The sequence below is a fragment of the Lichenostomus cassidix genome, chromosome 1Aa, assembly GCF_008360975.1.
Source record: "Lichenostomus cassidix isolate B80296 chromosome 1Aa, HeHo_3.0, whole genome shotgun sequence".
Classification (NCBI taxonomy): Eukaryota; Metazoa; Chordata; class Aves; order Passeriformes; family Meliphagidae; genus Lichenostomus; species Lichenostomus cassidix.
In genome coordinates, this window is record NC_139480.1 from 44968007 (window position 1) to 44987468 (window position 19462).

At 34.6% G+C, this 19462-nt stretch overlaps 1 protein-coding gene across 9 annotated transcripts in view; it reads right to left on the bottom strand.

Annotated features, from left to right (window-relative positions):
- ANKS1B (ankyrin repeat and sterile alpha motif domain containing 1B) overlaps positions 1–19462 on the bottom strand; it is a 397467-nt gene that overhangs the window by 276637 nt on the left and 101368 nt on the right. For 7 of the 9 annotated variants that reach the window (XM_085047083.1, XM_085047078.1, XM_085047079.1 and 4 more), the window contains one exon: positions 9401–9578. In XM_085047083.1, coding sequence (XP_084903209.1) covers positions 9401–9578 — 178 coding nt within the window. The remainder of the gene's footprint in view (positions 1–9400; positions 9579–19462) is intronic. The other 2 variants (XM_085047084.1, XM_085047081.1) reach the window with 1 other exon arrangement.

Here is a 19462-nt window from a genome sequence, read left to right on the forward strand (position 1 = left end):
GAACAAAGGAAATTATGGCACATTAATCTAGAAATGTGGCAGGACCAATAATATTATAAACCAAGAGATGCAAAATATTTCTCCTACATATCAAACAGAAACTCACATGAAAATACCCAAAGGGAATGTTAAATGAGATTTACTAAAGCTAGAAATTTTTAATCAACAGATCTATCTCATTTGTATCCAAACATTTTAGAAGATCTGGCAAGAATTTTCTCAACAAATGGTGCTGTTTCTTAATGGCACCTAGCATATTGATAAGATTTAAGAAGACTAAAAGGAAGCTAATGGAGTAACCTTAGTCATTATAGGCTTTCAGCCTGAGATCAGGCATAATGGAATAGCTGATATGGATCACCATTAATAATAAATGGAAGTGGCACAGGTCATGCAAATTAACATTGCTTCAGAAAAAAATGGATCTTATTATTTAGCCTGTTTTTTTAAATTAAAATGTTAAGTTTCTTTAATAGAGGTAAACACTACAAATACAATTGGATTAATAAACTTTCTTTAAGTGGTCTATGTTTGCAGTGGAGGAAATTTAAAAAATTTAATACTGAATTGTTCCAGATGTGCATGAGAAGTGTGAACTACCCAAATGGAAAAAAGTTTTACCATCTTTATCCTACAAATCCATTGTGGATAGGAGTGTCAAAAAGTCTACATAAACCTCATTCTTTTAATGCTCTTCGTCAGGATTCTGAAAGCTGCCAGTTAAATGGGAGAGTCAGCCAAGAAAACACTCTAGAAACAGCAATCACTGAAAGCTTCTGTCTGTTCCACTGTGTACTTCTCAGTTTGTGACATTAAAGTTTTATTTCAGCTTTGCAGGATAATTTGCAGGATAAATTCTGATTTTGTCAAAAGGCAAGAGGTTAAGGGAAACAAACAAAACAAAAAAAAAATAAAGAAAGAAACAAAATTAAACAAGGCGGGGGGGAGCAGCTAGAACTTTTTTAGCAAAGAATAACTTGTTAGCACTGTGCTTTGCAGCCAGAGTCTGCCACTCATGTGATGACAAAATTGGAGGATTTCAATTTTCTAGTTATTAATATGAGAATTTTATGATAACAGAAGTTTGTCCAAATACAAAATTTCTCTGTTTAAAATAGCATAACCAAGGGAACAGCTGTGTTAGGGGAACCTATGGCTTTATCTCATGCTGCCCAGGACTGCTTAGAGGGGAAGATGAACTGCTACTGAAATTTTTTTATCATTCATTTTCTCTCATCTCCTAATTTGTTCTTTTAATACATTTATAATTAGAGTGAAATACTAATGAAAATGGTGCTCAATTTGCACAACAGAAGTTAATTTTTTTTCCTCTCCCTTTGTAACTTATAACAAGAAAAACGATTCCCACGCTATACAGGAAATTGAAACAAAAAAGCATGGATAAGTTTTCTTCTTTAAACATTAGACAGGGGATATATGCACTGTGGGTGAATCTACTGATAGCAGGCTCCAGACATGTCAAGAACCAATACGGGACAGATCTCAGAAAAAATTAGAAGAAAAGGGAAATATTCTCACAAATAGTACCTCATTTTTCCTGATCTCATATCAATACTTAATGGACTAATTTTTAATTCTAATGAAGACCCTTCTTTTAGAAGATCATGCATACAGTGAAAAGCTAACCCAACTGAGATCAATGGCAAAACATGTCCTAACATCAATGACATTAGGAAAAAATGTCAGCCTCTGAGACTCAGATCACTTGAAGACCTACTCACCAAGCCCAGCAGGTCAGTAACACCTGTCAACAAAACAGTAACCAACACAGGACCAGAGGTGAACTATGCTCCTCTAGGAGCAGTATTCAAAAATTCAATAGAAAGCAGTATTCAAAGAGTCAGTATTCAAAAAGTCGATAGAAAGCAGTATTCAAAGAGTCAGTATACAAAAAGTCAATAGAAAGTATCCCATATAAATGGCATCAGAAATACAAAAAGTAGGTATGAAAATATACTTACGATGGAACAAAACTCCCAAGCTTTACATATTTTGGGGATTTGTACTTTGAGAAAATAAAAGGAACTATAAAATGCCAGAAAATACTTTTAAAATTAAAAGAAATTATAAAATCATAATTCCTGTTATAGGAACAGCAACAGCAGCAAGTACTCTAGGCACAAATTTCAGAAATCTTTTCTGGTTTTGAAGGGTGCTTAAAGAAAGTACCAGCTGTACTGAAGTAAAGACCCAGTAAAATGTGAGATGGAAGAGCTATTGTAGATTTCACTCTTCCATCAGCACTCTTGATTTTTATTAAAATGTCCCATGAAATTAAAAAACACGTAAACATATGTTTTAAGGCAAAATAGCTTCTGAAAATAAGTGTGCACTATGTACTGTGGCAGTCAGAATGACAAATACAAAATGTGCCATCACTGAAGGTCAGGAAAAGGTTGGTTTGGTTTCTGGTACAGTGTTCTGGCAAAGATGTGTATCTTGAAGCTCTGAATGCAAACCTTATAACACTTTAAATTAACCTGTTAAAACAAGTAAATTCATAAATTGATACATTCTGTACCATAGCCAAATTATCTCCATTTGGCTCAAACATGAGTTAAAGGAAGAAAGAGAATAGCAGAGAAAAAATATGTATAGGTCTCAACACTAAATTTCACAATTAATAAGTTATTGACTAAAAATTTAGCTGAATTTTTTTTCTAATTTTCAATTTTTACTTTGAAGTAAAATCCACTAAAAAGCACATAAACAGCAAAATCAGACTATTTTCATTTGGACTAAATAAAACATTTAATTGAAAAAAATATATCTGTTTTCCAGTTCAACCACTTCAATGGCTATAAACATTATAACCCAGATTAGCTTTCTGAAAAGTTGTTGCAGAGCTCCAACTTAACCAAAGACAGAATGTTAAGGTACTTCTGTCCTGACTGCAGTCAGCCATGAATACACTGAAGTTGGAAAGGAGAAGCTTCTTAATCACTAGCACAGAAATCAGTGGTTCTAATACAGACTTCTATGCAGAGTAACAGGCACAAAACCCCAGCTATTTTTGAGATGCACTTTGAAAGGTTTATTAAAGGAACTACACAAAGGCTAGAACCTTTTCTCGCTTTAAGGGGAGTATTGTCATCATGTCAAGGCACTGTGAAACTCTTTTCCTCATTTTTTCCGTGCTCTTTGATACTTTTTCTGTGCCAAATGTAAAGGGGACTATATTGTGTAAAACATCCTGAGAACTAGGAAACTTCAGTTAACAATGGAAGCATTTCTCTAAGGCAAAAAATTACTTAGAGAAGAAAATGCTTGCTGCCTAAGAAATTGCTGAGCTATTAGGTTGTTATGGAAACACAACTCTTTTGTCAGTGAATGATTCCACCAAAAGGATGCACAACCCTTATTAAAATACACACCTATGCTCAATGTTCTGTAATAAGCTTTGAGTGGCTCTTCACTTCTCACTCAACATACAGATGAATTATACTCTTTGGAGATAATGTCCTCTTGAGTAATAGACAGAACAATGTGGGACATTTGATTATCGCTCATACATCATCACAGAATCACTGAATATTCTGACAATAATTCATTGGAAATTATGCACAAGATCATCAAAGTCCAATTCCTGGTCCTGCACAGGACAGCCCCAAGAATCACACCATGTGCCTGAGTGTTGTCCTAACACTTCTGGAGCTCTGGCAGGCCTGGTGCTGTGATGTCATGTCAGATCCTGAAGCACTAGTAAGCTTTAATGGCCCTGACAAGCATTACAAGGTTCTCCAGTCACATCCCCACTGCTTAGAAAATCCAGCACTGATGGCAGGTAGGTAGTAATGGTTTTGAATATACAGCACAATATCAAAAACCTCCATGGACAGTCAGTTGTTTCAGAAACATTTGTGTTGAATAAGGCCGAATTTCATAGAGTATTTTCAGTTGGTTCTAGACCAACTGTTACACTCCCTCCTTTATTACATTGTTCCCTCTACACAACTAAGATGATTTTTCTTGATCATTAAATATCTTTTCTTGAAAGTATTTAATCCTGGGGAGTTAGACTGTAGGTCATGTGTTCAAGTGCACTATATCCTGCTATCTCTGGTTTAAAAAGCATACTTATATGAAATACAGCTCTATTAGTGGTCCTTCTGCTTGAAGCAAATAGTGTGAATGGCTTTCAGAAAGGTTTGTGTGTGACCCCTCAGATCCATTAGAGTTTCAAAATGGTGAAACATTGATGACTAAAGCTACACTCCTGAATTTCCATTCATCCAGACAATTCTTTATATTTGGCAGTGTGATGGTTCCTTCTTGTGGCCATTTTTCACTGCTTTGCTTATAACAAGAAAATAACTGCACAAAAGTGAAGGTATAAATTCATGAAGTTAGAAAATATGTATTTGGGATCTTAATCTGGAAAATTCAAATGTGTAAATATTCAGATTACTGAAGTAAAACAGAACCTGATGATCTGACAAATAGAACTTTATTTACCAAGCCAAGTATTTGAAGATTTTGGAAACTAACTAAAAGACATATTTTAATGTTGATAAAAATGTTATCACAGCTAAGCTATTTTTTCAGTTCAGGTTTCTGAAGAATTGTCTCCTAGATATCTGTATGAGACTACTGACAAAATGTTATACAGTAGACACAAGAATGCAAGCTGAGGTGATCTGACACACTGGCCACCAATTTTCAGGTTCATTTTCACTGTAATGACAGGAGAGGCATGCCAGGCTGAGACTGCAAAAAAAAAAAAAAAAAACCCTCATATTGCAAAGAATTGGCCAGTTTGGGGACAGCCTGATATTAATTGTATTAATAATATTAATTAATTAATAATTAATAATTAATTAATTAATAATATTGATTAATTAATTAATTGTTGTATTAATTCAGTGTCAACTCTTTTTTTATTAATTTCCCTGCTGTGATTATGAGGCTGTAAGAAGGTATGATTAATTACAGATTTATTAACTGCATGGTCCTCCTTACAAGTTACTGACATTTAAGCACAAATCAAGCAATTTTTTTTAGTAACAAAAACATCCTGACTGATATCAGCAAGACTGTTTCAAAGTACACTCAGCTGGGTGAATGAGCAAAATAGCTGACATCTCTTCATGTTTCAGCTCCTTGCTTTGTGTTTGCCTGCTACAGGCTAGTGGCAACACATCACATATCTAAGGACAAATTTTTTCCCTGACAGAAGCCATATCTTAGATATAACTGGGTAGAGTAGTTGTACAAGAGCTATCTTTAAAATTGCTGACTTGGGAATTGCTGACTGTGCAGCGGCTGAGAGCTCAGCAGAGGTGAAGCCCCTTAGTATTTACCTTATTTCTCAGCTGGATTTTGCAGCCCAGACCGAGTTCTGCTTTACCACAGCTCAGCTGTTTTCAGAGTTGAAGATGGCTCACTAAGGTGTCCCTGACCTGCAGCCACAGTGAAGTAACACAACAAAAAATAGTATGTTCTTGAACTAGAATTCTCTCATCCAACCATGATTCTCATGTAGTTTACATGGAGAAATGTCTCCTCTTGTTATTGAGATGCTTTAATAAAACCTCTGTTAATCTGCACAGACAGATCAAATTTCCCAAGGAAGTTGGTTCATTTTTTTTTTCCACAAGTTATTCAGGAGAAACAGAGTTTGAAAAGTCTTCTCTAATTCCTGATAATATTCAAGGAGACTTAAAAATAGTTTAATTAGTACTGGCCATCACTCACTATTATTGAAAATTTAGCATCTAAATTGCCACCTGGTCTCACTCATAGGGAGTTTCTGCAGTAGAAATGATAGAGCAGACTCAAAGAGATATAATCTCCCTACTGGGTAAGGACATGCACGTAACTACAATTTAAAAAAAAACCAAAAACCAAAACCATTTATTCTGTAATGTACCTCAGATTTCATTCAATATGTCTCCTAAATAAAGTATATGACATTATGAGGTGCAAGGATGGACTGTGGTACAGAATGTCTAAGCTACCAAAGGTAGAAGTTACATCTGCAGGGGTCTTCAACATCAGAACCCCAAAACCAGCCTGGTGGTGCACCTAAATCAGTATTCTGAACCCTAGATAACTGATCAAAACCACACTAATTTCATGAACATCTTTTGAACTTCATTTACAGCTTTTCCAAGATGATTTGTTGCTAAAGTTAACAAAATTTCCTTACATCCCTAAAAGCAAAAGGACAATACTAATGCATGCCTTATGAACTAATAAAATTTTATTACTTTTTTTCAAGATTAAAAATAAATAAGTAGAAGGGCAGTGTGAAAATTCAAATGAGTAGCAGAAATGTCTAGTTTAAGGAATAAGGATACTCTCCTGGAAAAGGATAGTACAATATCCAACAGGACAATACCCAACAGAAGAATCAGTAAGATTGATTCATGAATAAATTATTTTATAGTCATTTTATGAAACTGACCTATGCAATTTTAAACACAAATTCATATTTTACTTAACAGATAAAAATTATCTCAAAGAGTGTAGTATTTCAGAATATTCCTATCATGTCTCAACTTAACTGTTAATTTAAAGGTAGAAATGCTCAGAGATGGTAACACATTCTGCCATACTTGTCCTATCAATCTAAGACAGAAACAAAGAACAGTTTAACTTGGACTGAGACACATGGGGTGTTTTACTCTTAAATCTGTTCTAATTAGAAGCAACTGCTTTAACTGCCAGCATAAACCAATAAATGTAACTGTTCCTATATAAACCTAATTTCTCGCTAACAGACATAAGACTCACAAAACACAGGATTTCAGAAGTAGAAGTAACCAACTTTATAACTACTTTTATTTGCTTTCTATTCAGTTTTTCTCCCTGATATCTAACAAGCCTTTACCATTTGTTGTATGGAGTTCTCATCCTCTGTGAGTTCAACAATATAATTCAGGAGAACTGAAGAGCAGTCTGGTTTTTTTTTCCCCAGTAGACCAGAGAATGATAACTGGCAAGGTGACTATTTCCAACCTCTTAAGAGTTTACTATCAGGGTATATTACAGCAGCAACATGTAGCTCTACAGTTTGAAAGGCCAGCCAGAATGACCTTTACTTTCAATACAGAAAAGGAGAATTTTCAATCTCTGAGGGCAGTCAGCCTCACTTCTGCTGCCAGGAGGTAGGAATGACCCAGCCAGCAGTGAGAGTTGATCACACTGGCCTACTACCTCGGGAGAGGAGACAGACAGATGCAATTTTATGTTCAAACTGCTGCTTCACGCTCTATAAAGAACCCTACATATCACATAATACAGAAATTTGAAACAGTATTCCCAAAGTTGGCATGTCTCAGTCACACAAAAACTGAAGGAAATTCAGGAAAAAAAGCATGGAAAATTAGATCGTTCTTTTAAATAAATTACCTCTATAATCATACATAACTTATTCAAGCAATAAATCTTTATGACCTAAAGTGGCAGGGCAACATTCACATACAATTACATGTAGTGCTAAATACCTTATAACTGAGAGTGGCATGATTTATTTCATTTGGTCCATTTGTAGTATAAGATAAGAGCCAACAAAATTCCAGATATGGCTTGCAAGCCAGGCCAGTTAGGTAACTTCTACATTTATAGCTTAAAATAAAATCACATTTTTCCATACAGCCAAATGTTCTTCCCAATAAAATGCCAAGCAGAAAATATCACAGTGGTATATGGAAAACTAAGACAGAAGGAATTACAGTACATTTGTATTGTCAACTCATTGATCTTCTTAGACCTTATAAATATCATGGGTGCTCTCATGAATGTCCTACAGTTTCCTTGGTTATACTCAAGGCTTCCAATACAACTATTTTAAACTTTACACAAAACATACTTCCAGATAAAGATATTAAAATGTCTCTTTTAGGATCTGTGTTTCACACTGATATGATGGACTTACTATGCCTAAGGAAAATGCCTGTGTTCATTGGACAGCTCACGTCTAAAGCCTGGTATTTTACCTAGTGAAAATTCCATCTTTTTTTTTAAATACTAATTACAATAGAAAGAATTGTTGTTGAGCCCCTTTACTAAGAAGGCAGGTAATGAACTCCTCCCACCAATTTACTGGGTGTGGGTATGGCAGTCTTGCCACTGCAATGCATATGTTTATTGTGATTATTCAAGTAGAAGTTTGAAAAACAAAGATAATTTGTTATTTTCTTCCCTTACTGAACAACAACTCACAATATTGTCCCACACAGACTAATTTTTTTTTTAGATTATCAGAGCCAAAATCATCAACAAAGTAAGAAACACAAGTAGTCATGCTGATGCTCAACTCAGATTCTAGTCCATTCTGTGCAACTCTGCTATAAAGATGCTATCCTATTTTGTGCCTCCTTTTAGACTGCTGCTCATAATGCAGGTTCCCTCAAGTTGTCTTCAGCCGCAATTCAACGGAGGGGTGGGAATTACGATCCACTCTACCTTACCTTGCAAACTCCAAAGCTGTATCTTGCTATCTGGCCTTCATATACTATGCCTGATGTAGCTCTGGCACTCTTCCAGTCCTAGTTCAGCTGTGAAATCAAGAAGGTGCTTTCCCTTCTACAGATCCGATCAGTAACATGATGTTAGTCAACAGTCATCTGTCATTCTTGTATATTACCCAAATCATGATTCATAATCAAGATCGCACAGGTCAAAAAGTCAATTGCCTGTTTCAAATAGGTCTCTGCTGCTGAGAACTGTCATTTGTCAAAGCAGACTCAGTTCAATTATGTACAGCAAAATGACTACATTCTGAAATTCCTGTACCAGGTGGTGACTAATGAAGAGTTCAAACAAGGGTAATGGAAGAGATCATATAATTTTGGAGAACATAAACAGAGTTCTTACAGGCAATGTCATAGTCACAGATAATATCTGACTTAGCATGATTCTATTAGTTTTTAACTATTTTAACTCACTGCTGTCCAAACCTGTATATAATACAAACAGCAGTCTGTCTGTCTTTTAATATTCCTCTTAATTCTCATTCACTATTTACTTTTCAAAAATTGATCAGTTATTCCTTCACGTAACATGAAAATGCAGAGTTCTTTATATTTTGAACTAGTTCCATAATGTGGTTGCTAAGCAGTACACGGGAAAAAAGAAAGAGATTGGTAAAAGGATTACTGCAAAAGGCTTGACTACAAGAAACTGCTTCTAATTCGGCTTTTTGCAATCTTGTATTTATCTAGGAAAGGATTTAAACCTCTGCTTTCCTTTCCTTTCTACAACATTTTGCTATTAGTCTTTATTCTGATGTGAAGTTCTTATGGCAGCTAATGGAAGACTATAATCATACCATGATAAATAAACAGAGTACTGTATGCTTAAAAATATAAACCTATATCTTCTATAAATTAACACTTACACCAATGACTGTGTAAAAGATTATTTGGTGATTTACCTGGTGATTTACCCGGTCTTGAGGAAGGAACTCTTGCTATCTCTAAGGAACAAGGCTTTTTGGTCACTGCTGTGTCTATTGAATCACAAAGAATGCTGTCATTTTCTGAAGGAACTGCGTCCAGAGGTACAGAGGGTATTGCTTCCAATGCATAACCTCTCTTCTTTGAATAAGATTCCTGAAATGCAAAAATTTAAGAAGTTAAGAGAGATATTTCTCAGATGACACAGGAAAAGAACCAGGCTCAATAACTGGCTAGCAGGGTTTAAAATTCAGCAAATTAAATACCACATTCTTCTGAAATCCATACTGTCACAGACCAGAAGAATTACTTTCATGTCAGAAGATTACATTTCTTATTTCTTTAAGATTTTGTATAATACAGTTCTTGTTTGGTTTACAGAAGAACTTTATTCATCAGACGCTGTATTTAATAAATGCTGGATAACTGCTCTTGTCATACCTGTTTTGCTAGATTCTAATTCATGTCTCACTTTCTTTTTTAATTTTATCTCATGAGAGCAACAATTACATTAACCACTGCAATTACATTCTCTTCAGGCATGGTTTTACAAAATGTTTATATTATACATAAGAAAACTAAAAATATGCCTTCTACATATGGATGGCAGGATCCCAGGCTGTGAATGAAGATGAATTACTGCTCCACATTTGAGCAAAATAATGACAAAAGGTCCCATAAGTGATATGTATAGCAAATTGTACTGATTAGCAAATGTTGATGGAGGGAGAAAAAGGAATTAGAAGTTTTTGTGGTACAGTAATCCAATCAAGCAGATTGTTTCTAGTTTCAACATGAATAAGAAGATAACATCCAGTTTCAGCAGAGTTTCACCAGAGATTTATTTTTTTTTAATCCCAGCGGAAAGCAATTGCATGGGGAAAAACATATTTCCACATCTTTCTTACATTGGACATATGGATGTCTCAGAAAGTCAAGCATCAGACATAAATCAAATATGATATAATAAAATACAAAGGGCAAGAAAGCACCCTGACAGTTAGATATTATCATAGCTCTACTCAGAAAATGATTGAAGAATGAGATGTCTGAAACAAAATGTGAATCAAGAACTTACATTACTGAAGGTAAACTATGCCTGTAGGTAACAGTGCCTTTCTAGATAAATGATTTATACCATTAGCAGATAATTACATTACTCAAAATTTTGCTTTTTTTTTTTTTCCCTGGTCATTGTGCTCATTTGATCTTTATGAGAGTTCACAGTTTGGCAGTAATTCAAGGCCTCTTGAAAGATAGGGTTAAGATGACACCACGAGGAGATTCACTTCAAAATTTTGCTTGATGACTTCAGTAGAGACAGATTTAAATCCCAGGTTAAACGAATAAAGAACTTGAAAATGAATACTGGAAACAGTGATCAGGGAAAAAATCATACAAAATAAAATAAATAGAAAACTGAGATACATTTGTATTTAAAAAAATTAGTATGTACTAGCAAACAATACAAAATTGGTGGTCAGCATTCAAAAAACTTGCCTAAAAGAGGAATATGATTGCATCTCTACCTCTTTCACGCTTTCTAGTCAGAGTATGAGCTCTCAGTATTAGTAATCTCACACATATAAACTAATAGTAATTAGTTTCAGCTAGTAGACTCTAAAGACATAACAGGGATTAGAAAAGTTTGCAGGTGGGCTTCCTGCAGCTCCAAATATAACTTTATTACCTTAAGGCATGTCATTTCTTAAATGAAGTTAATAGAAAATTATACAGGGGCATGGAAGCAGCTGAAGTGCAACTGCAGGACAAGAGAAGGAATCCTTCCAACCTTGAAAAAAAAAGAATGTGTATCCTGTCCATTTAAGTCTGCTGTAAAAAGGCAGAGGGAAAAATTTATTTACCAAAGCAATGACTAAAACAGCAGACTGCAATTTAATCCTTGTACTCTTCTAGAAACTAGCATTTAAGTCAGAATGCCAAAACCCTAATTATAGTAAATCTGCCTAGAGAAGCCCATGAAGAAACACTGCAGCCTTAAAATTGTCACCAAACACCAAAGTGAAACTGTTCAGCTTCTGAATTCAGCTACATTAAAAAAAAACATTAAAAATTGATACACGAAACGTTAGAAAAGACACTGGATCACACATTATGTCTGTTTCACCCAGTATTCTGTCTGTAAAGGTAGCCAACAGTGCTGACCTGGAGAACAATGAAACCAACATGAGACCCTCTTTTGTACTCTACTCCTTTCCTGATTGCTCTTAACATTCAATTCGATTTTCTGAATGTTATTCAACATTCTGTAATTAACAATGCATGAATATAAATGTCAGAGAAGAATGAATAAAAATGATGGGGTTACTCAGAAAATGGTTAGAATGTAAACTACTGACAAGTAAATTCTTCCTAAATACTGCTCCAATAAAAAGTATAATAATAGTACATCTGGGAGAAATTAAATGATTTAGAGTCAAAAAAGAATTGTTAATACTTTAAAAAGTCCGGAATTCTATCAACTGATTAAGTGAAGATGATAAAAATTAATAAGCTCATATGTAGCAAAAAGGAAAAAAATATTTCTCATTGCTGGAGAAAAGCATTGTAAGGTCTTCTGTTTGCTGCAATATGTTCTCCATTTTGCTGGTACTGAGCATTTTTTGAAATTTCTAAGATCTAAACTAATTCAAGTTAGATGTTACCAGATGATTTAAGATTGTCTTTAGGTATCAGGCGTGAAGCAATGTGATTCTGGGCTTTTTCTGAGATTAAAAGCTCTTCAGCATTGTTATCAATAATATCAGTTCTGTTGTCCCACATCATCAACTGCAATAATCAGTAACTCTACTGTAATTCTACATGTCCAAGTTATTATCAACTGCATAATAAAACCTTCTAAAAATAGTTTATCTTTAGCCCTGAAATCAAAACCATCTGCATCTAATTTTTGTTTTAAATACAGACATTATGCAGTCTCAAATTTCTATTAACCATTCCAAATTGCTGAACACGAGACATATAACTGGCCACCACCATCAAGACAGAATTAATCCTTATTTGAAATTATAACTTCATAAAAAACATGTGTTGGGCTGACAGTACATTAGAATAAGGGGTTTTTTTGTGGAAAGGATAAAAATACATACACAACAGAAGTAAAAAAAATTGTTTATCAGTGAGAATGAGTTTGTTTCTAAAATATCTATATGGCCATTGCAAAATGTTATTATATACAATTGTGAAACAATGTGCCATAATATGACTAAACCTTCAAAAACTACAAGATGGTCAGTTGAGCCTTTTTTTTCACTTTTTTTCCAGGTTTCTAGCTGCTCTTGCTTCTGCCTTCTATGTCCTCTTGCTTTCCTTTTAAAAATCAAACTGAATGACGTATGCTTAAGGGCTGAGACATAAGCAGTATATTCAAATTTGTGTTTGTATGAGCTATGAATAAAATTATAGAGGCTCAGAAGGCACTTAATCTGAACTGACACCCTGACAAGAAGATAGAATTTGTATTTAACAGAAATTTTTTCATTCTGTCAACATCCTTTCCTACAAAAATCAGGTCACTTGGAGCTTTATTACTTCCCTGGAACATGGGACAACACACCAGAGTCACACATGACTTTTCTCTTGAAGGAGAAATAATCATGGAAACACAGAAAGGAAGAATGCAATATATCTACAACCTTTAGAAATATTTTTTTTATTTATACAGCTAGTGAAGAACAGCTATTAAATTCTGACATATCCCTTGAGATCCATCAGGATTTGTGCTGACTCCCCTGGCTTGCTGCAGGCCACAGGACCAGCACACAGAATCCAGGTGGCTTTTCTTCCATCATAGTATGATAAATTCTGCCCAGCTGTTATTTAGAAGTACTATGATACTTTATTGGAGAAACTTTGGAGAGTTATTGATCTTACATACTCCATCAACACAAAGCTGATGATTATCCTGAGAGTGAGCAATGAATATTGCAAATTTCCCATTTACATCATAGAATCATAGAATTATGGAATAGTTTGGGTTGGAAAACACCTTTAAAGGCCATCTAGTCCAAACCCCTGCTACAGGAAGGGGAATCTTAAACCAAATGAGGTTGCTCAGAGCCCCTGACCTTGAATGTTTCCAGGGATGGGGCATCTACCTCCTCCCTGGACAAACTATTCCAGTGTTTCACCATCCTCACTGTAAAAAAATTTCTGCCTTACATCTAGTCTGAGTGTATTTGCATCAAACATACTTCTTGACATTTGTAAACAGACTGATGCATAACCTTGTTGGATTGGGACACTTCACACTGAAATATTAATGATAAGTAGCTGAAGGTTGCTGAGAGTAATCAAGAATTCAAGCAAGAAAGAAGTCCTGACCAGTGACTGAAGATTGTTAGAACAGTTTTTCGACATGCACCAAGGTGGCAGGGGAAATGCTTGAACCTGAAGGGTGTTGTGCAAGTTTGCCACAATAATGTAGTAAGCAAAAACAACTGAAAGTATTTCCTATGTCACAATCACCCAAAACCCCAGGTAGATAGTGAAATATTTATTTGGACTGCCTTGCCAGTCAAAGATATCAGGACTATTATTATAATTTATGGCTAGTAAAAACACATTTATCTATTACTAATAATTTCACCAAAGAAATTTCATAGTATCGTGCAATTAGAATAATTTTTCATGAGTCAAACTATGATAAATGTTCATTGTCATGACAGCTAGATACACTTGAATGTATAATTTGTCATAGAACATAGAATATGGTTCATGTTATATTACAGAATCTGGAAAGTCACCAATAATCTCATCTAAGGGTCATGACACTGGAGGATATACTCTGGTCTGCACAAAGTATTTATATTGCAGATTTTAAAAGAGTATGCTCTTTTACACTTTCACCAAACACTTGAAATTGTGGGTTTGCTGTTCTAGGAATAATACTTGTACAGAGTAATGAAGTAATTATTTCCCTTCAGCACCTGAAACAGCCTGTGTACATTTCAGTAAGCCTTCCACAGAGTTGAGAAAAACATCCATTTTAAAAAGCATGCTAGAGTTGCTGTCCTATGTGTTAAGTCAGAAATGTAAATAAAATGTTTACTTTTTCAAAAACCATTCAAAATTTAGATTTGCTTTTTCAAACTTTATGTATGAAAAAAATGATCATTATTTATATAACAACCCAACTGTAGATTTATTTTCCCCTTTTCCAATGCATATTTTCACATATCCTGTTTAGAATTTAAAAGTTCATACAAAAACTCTACAGACATCAATCCCTGACAGCTAAAGGTTCCTACAAAGCCTTACAATACAAAACTCACTAATACAGCCTAAACTATAACTGTCTGAAGGCACGGCTAAATTGTGAGCATAATGAATGCAGTGCTAACCTCAGCAGCAGAAACATGTCACTATATTTTATGCAGTGTTTTCATAATTCTAACTGGCAGATATTCAGCATTTCAAATGAAGTTAGATTGCTGTAGTCATGTTACATGCTTTCCCCTGCACTCAACACTCAGGCCATGAAAAAGAGGAGATGCTTCCTCTAATAAATATCTCACTGTGACACAGAATATACTAAAAGTGTACATAATCTGGTTTATGCAAATGCTAGTGGCTGTGTGTGGCAATGTTGCATAATATAACTGGTTTAATAAATGATTCTTAGTTTAGCTGAAAAAAAGTACAATTAGAAACTAGAAAGCAATTTCCAGTTTGAATATCCCCCCTTTTCTCAATTATTTTCATGAAAGATGTTTTAAAAAGTCATGTCCTCTTTGAATATCAAACTATGGGAAAACGCCTCTTTAAAATAGAGGCTATTACATTAGAAAAAGATAAAATGAGCTGAAACCTAAACTCCATGGAAACGATACTCTGCAAGATGCTTATGCTCTAATGCATAGTTTTTAAACTTACATGCACAGTTCCAATTGAAGCTGCAAACATGAAGAATAACTCCTCACATTATAAGGTCAGAAACCATGGAAAATGTTAGATATTGAGAAATCTTAAAGTGAAGTCAGTATTTGACAGCAAATGCGGAAAACAATTTACACACTATGTTAAGCGGACTCACATTTCTCACATTTTGCAGCTTAATTTCTATCAATTACTGTGCCAGCAAATGAAAAATGTATGTGTTGCTGTGAAGGGGAGAGAGGAACTGATTGCACCTAAACAAATCTTGAGGCAAAACACAACAACTGTGTGAATAGTAACCCTAGAGCTCTAAACTGACTTGATTGGAGGGCAGATAACATCACTAAAATGAGACATTATGGAAGACATTTTCTTTGAAAAGAAAGCTTTAACACCAAAGTTTGTTAATCCATTATATATGACAAATAATCTATGCCTTTTTTGAATATATTCTGCCCATGCATCTTGTTCTGAAGTCAAGTAAATACTTAGACAAATCTGCACAATAGAAACCAATTAATTGATCCCACATACAACAGATTTGATAGAAGCTACAAATAAACATTTGCTATTTCAGCAAATCCTCCAAGTTTAAAGTTTTTGACACTGAAGAAATAAAAATTTAAGTATGTTTGCTATAAAAGTTATTATTGCAGTAGCATAAGCCAGGACTCTTAAAATAAATCTCTCCTACACATGCTCTGACAGCAAAACAGAAAGAACAAGAAAATGTTTTTCAAAATATTAAATTTATGGAGAATTCTATTATCTAAATGAAAAACCTTTGTTGTGAATAATACCTTTATTTGTTACACAACTGAAAAGTGACATAAAAAATCAACAAAAAATAGTTTGAAATTGTTCTTTAAAGATCCCATGAGCAAGCAAAGTTTGTAAAAATTAACACTTCCTAATTAAATAGTACTGCATAAACTTTTTCTGCAGGTAATTCAGCAGTCTGAAAACAAAGCCTAACAGTAAGAGACAATTGGAGGGATAGTAAATTCATACAGTGAACTAGAATTGGTGCTTAAAAACAGTAAAACAATTTATTCCACGACAACTGAGGAAATACGCACATTAGCAGTAAACACAAGTTAAGAGAATGTTGCCTGTATCTCCTATGTTCTTGAAGAAACCAGTAATTTTCTATTTCATACCATAGCTCAGAAAAATAGTTTTAAATGGGAGCCTATGAAATCTGCTGTTTCCTGGCCAAAAACGTGCCAAAGCCCACTAACATTCCTTACATGGATATTTAGTTTTATGGACACAAAAAGCTCCACTACTCAGTGCTATCTCATCATACTGCCAATATTCTTGGCAATGTTATGAAGGCTGATATGGCCATATTGAACTTCAGTAGTTAAGATGGAAATATAAGGACAATACATGAACATAATTACTTAATTCACTACTCATCACTGAAGGAAAACAATTCCACTAAGAAACATACTACTTCCATATGGCTCTTTAAACAAGAAATTCCACTGTTTTATGCTACAGCTCTGCTGCTTTAATTGTTATTATGATGATTTCTGTGGTATGATAAGCTGCTTATTCATTGCAGATTCTAAGCCCCAGCTACTGTAAAAACAAAACAGAATGTGAAGGTTATATAAAATTAAATGAGTAAGGATTATAAGGGAATCTAAATCAAATTTTCAGTAAGATTTGAACTTAAAAGATCTTCTATAGATTCTCTGCAAGATTCCCATTTTGGGACAGCTACCACAGAATCACCTGCCTATTTAACAAGAATTAAGGGGTCTTGATCCAGGTTTGCAGTCACACTGGCTGTATGGAATACTTTTACTACAGGTATTCTCTGTTAATGCTGTGTGACCTTCCTTCATATGCAAGCAAATTACTACGTCAGTGTTTCACAAAAAAAAGATGGTAAAAACTTTTCATGCAAAACTCTTTCCCTAATGATTCTATTGCTCTAGGTTCTGATTCAACTATTTTATATTTCACCTAATTAATAATTCAACTTCAAAATAGTAATGTAAATGCTAAAAGTTAACAAACACTCAAGTAATTCGCAAACTCAAGATCATTTGATGATTTCATGATGAGGAAGCAGTGTTGGTGAGTAAAAGGAATTTGCTCCTCAATTCCAGGATGTCACATGAAACCATCTAAAGCCAGTCACAGGAAACTCTTGGCAGTGGATCTCTATTTCTGGGTTGAAAATGAGATTCTAGCTACTTAAAACCCAAAACTGTGGAGTGTGCACAGCTCTTCCTTGATCTTACAGACCTGATGAGAAATAACTGTCTGTGGGAGAAAGACGTTAAGATTGCTCTCCTTAAGAGGCAGCTCAAAAATTCTTCATGAACCTTACAATAGAATATTATTGCATTCAAAAGAGATAAAAAAAAGATACACCCAGTCTGCCCACTTTGGAAGTGGGCAGAAAGGAGTGAAGGAAACCTTCTGCTTTGTCAGCTGTGTACCCTTTCCAAGTGCCCTGGTATTTAATTTGCACCCAAATTCAGCCCAAAAACTAGGCATGTAGTCAAACACATCCCTCTGCTTCATGTCTGACACAGGCTGGCTCACTGTGGCTTCCTGTTCCCCAGAAAAGAGCAATCAATCAAACTTCAGAGATGTACACACTTCCTTAATGATACAAGGAGCAAAAGCATCCAGATGGGCTTCTGAAGGAACTTTCTGCTGTCAATATTTATTTTTCACGATGCAAAAATACTAACTCTATAAAACCAGTCTGAATAAGGCACAATTTAAACACCTGTCCATACACAAACAGATTACAACAGTTTACTAAAAAAGCTTTATGTGTATATAGAACTGCCATGTGTATACAGTAGCTGCTAATCATAAAAGCTTATTAGGGACAAACCTAGTGGTTTGTAAGTACTGACACCATTAGGTTAAAACATTGTCTGAGAGTTATAGACTCAATTTTGTTAAATTCAAAATTAGGTAGATATAAATAGGACTCAAAACTCCCCAAAGATTTTATTTTCTCCCTTCTTTTTCACAGTATAAGATATTGTGAAACAAAAACTAGGATGCTATAAAATTATAACACCTCCAAAAATAATGTAGTTGGGTTGATACTGTCAATTTATTAATTTACCTCAATGTAAATCTTCACAGTTACATCTTTTATCGTGAAAAATTGCAAAATGCCTGGTGGATTGTTTGTACAGAGACATATTTATAACATGGGTTTTTAAAAAAAGCTATCTGCCCCTATTGCCAAAGGAACACAACTATTCTCCATACTGTTAATGTTACTTTTTTTCATTATAGTAGATTTTATGAAATGAAACTGGTTATTGCTTCTGGAAAGTGAAGAGAGTGTCTCCATTCTACAGCAATATATATGATTAACACCATTCTAGATAGAAAAACATAAAACATGAAATTCCTATTTCCTGGCTGAATCACCTTCCTGACAGACCTTAAAGTAAAAACAAGTGTTTCACTATAATTGGTGGATCACATTTTCTATCAGAAACAAATCAAAAATACCATTTCATGAAAACATGAGGTAATGTAGCCTTATATACTTCCATTCGATATCTCAAATACAGACTCCCCCAACTTCAGTTTCATTTTATTTTGCATCCAGTTAATGAGTTCTTCTTGATTACCTGTTGCTAGTAGGGAAAAAAATTGTAAGAATCAGTTTGGGATTTTAAGAAACTGTTAGTGCTAGACCAGTTTTGCATTTTGGTGGACACACAAGGTATCTCTTTATAAATTCCCAATTGTATGGAAACCCAAGTGGGATTGAGCACATTAATGCTTGTGCATAAGAAAATTGTTGATTCAGGATCTATCTCATCTTCAGACTCTCTATAATGGATACCAGTACTAAAATTTTCAGTAAAATACAATGGCCAGACATTAATTTAAACCCAGGGTATGCAATTCCTCTTGCACAGTGAGACAGGATTCACAGTGACAGACTAGAGAGTTGTCCTTTTTAGAAGTCCAGCTGTCAGTCAGGTTTTTTCTTTGGAAAGAAAACAGGTCTAAAATTTTACAGACTTCTCATGGACTTACTTTATGAAGCCTTGATTTTCCATACTACAAAAACTGAACTAAAAAAAGAATATCTCTCAGAGTGGGAGTAATAGCTTGTATCAGTTCCAGTACTAGCTTGG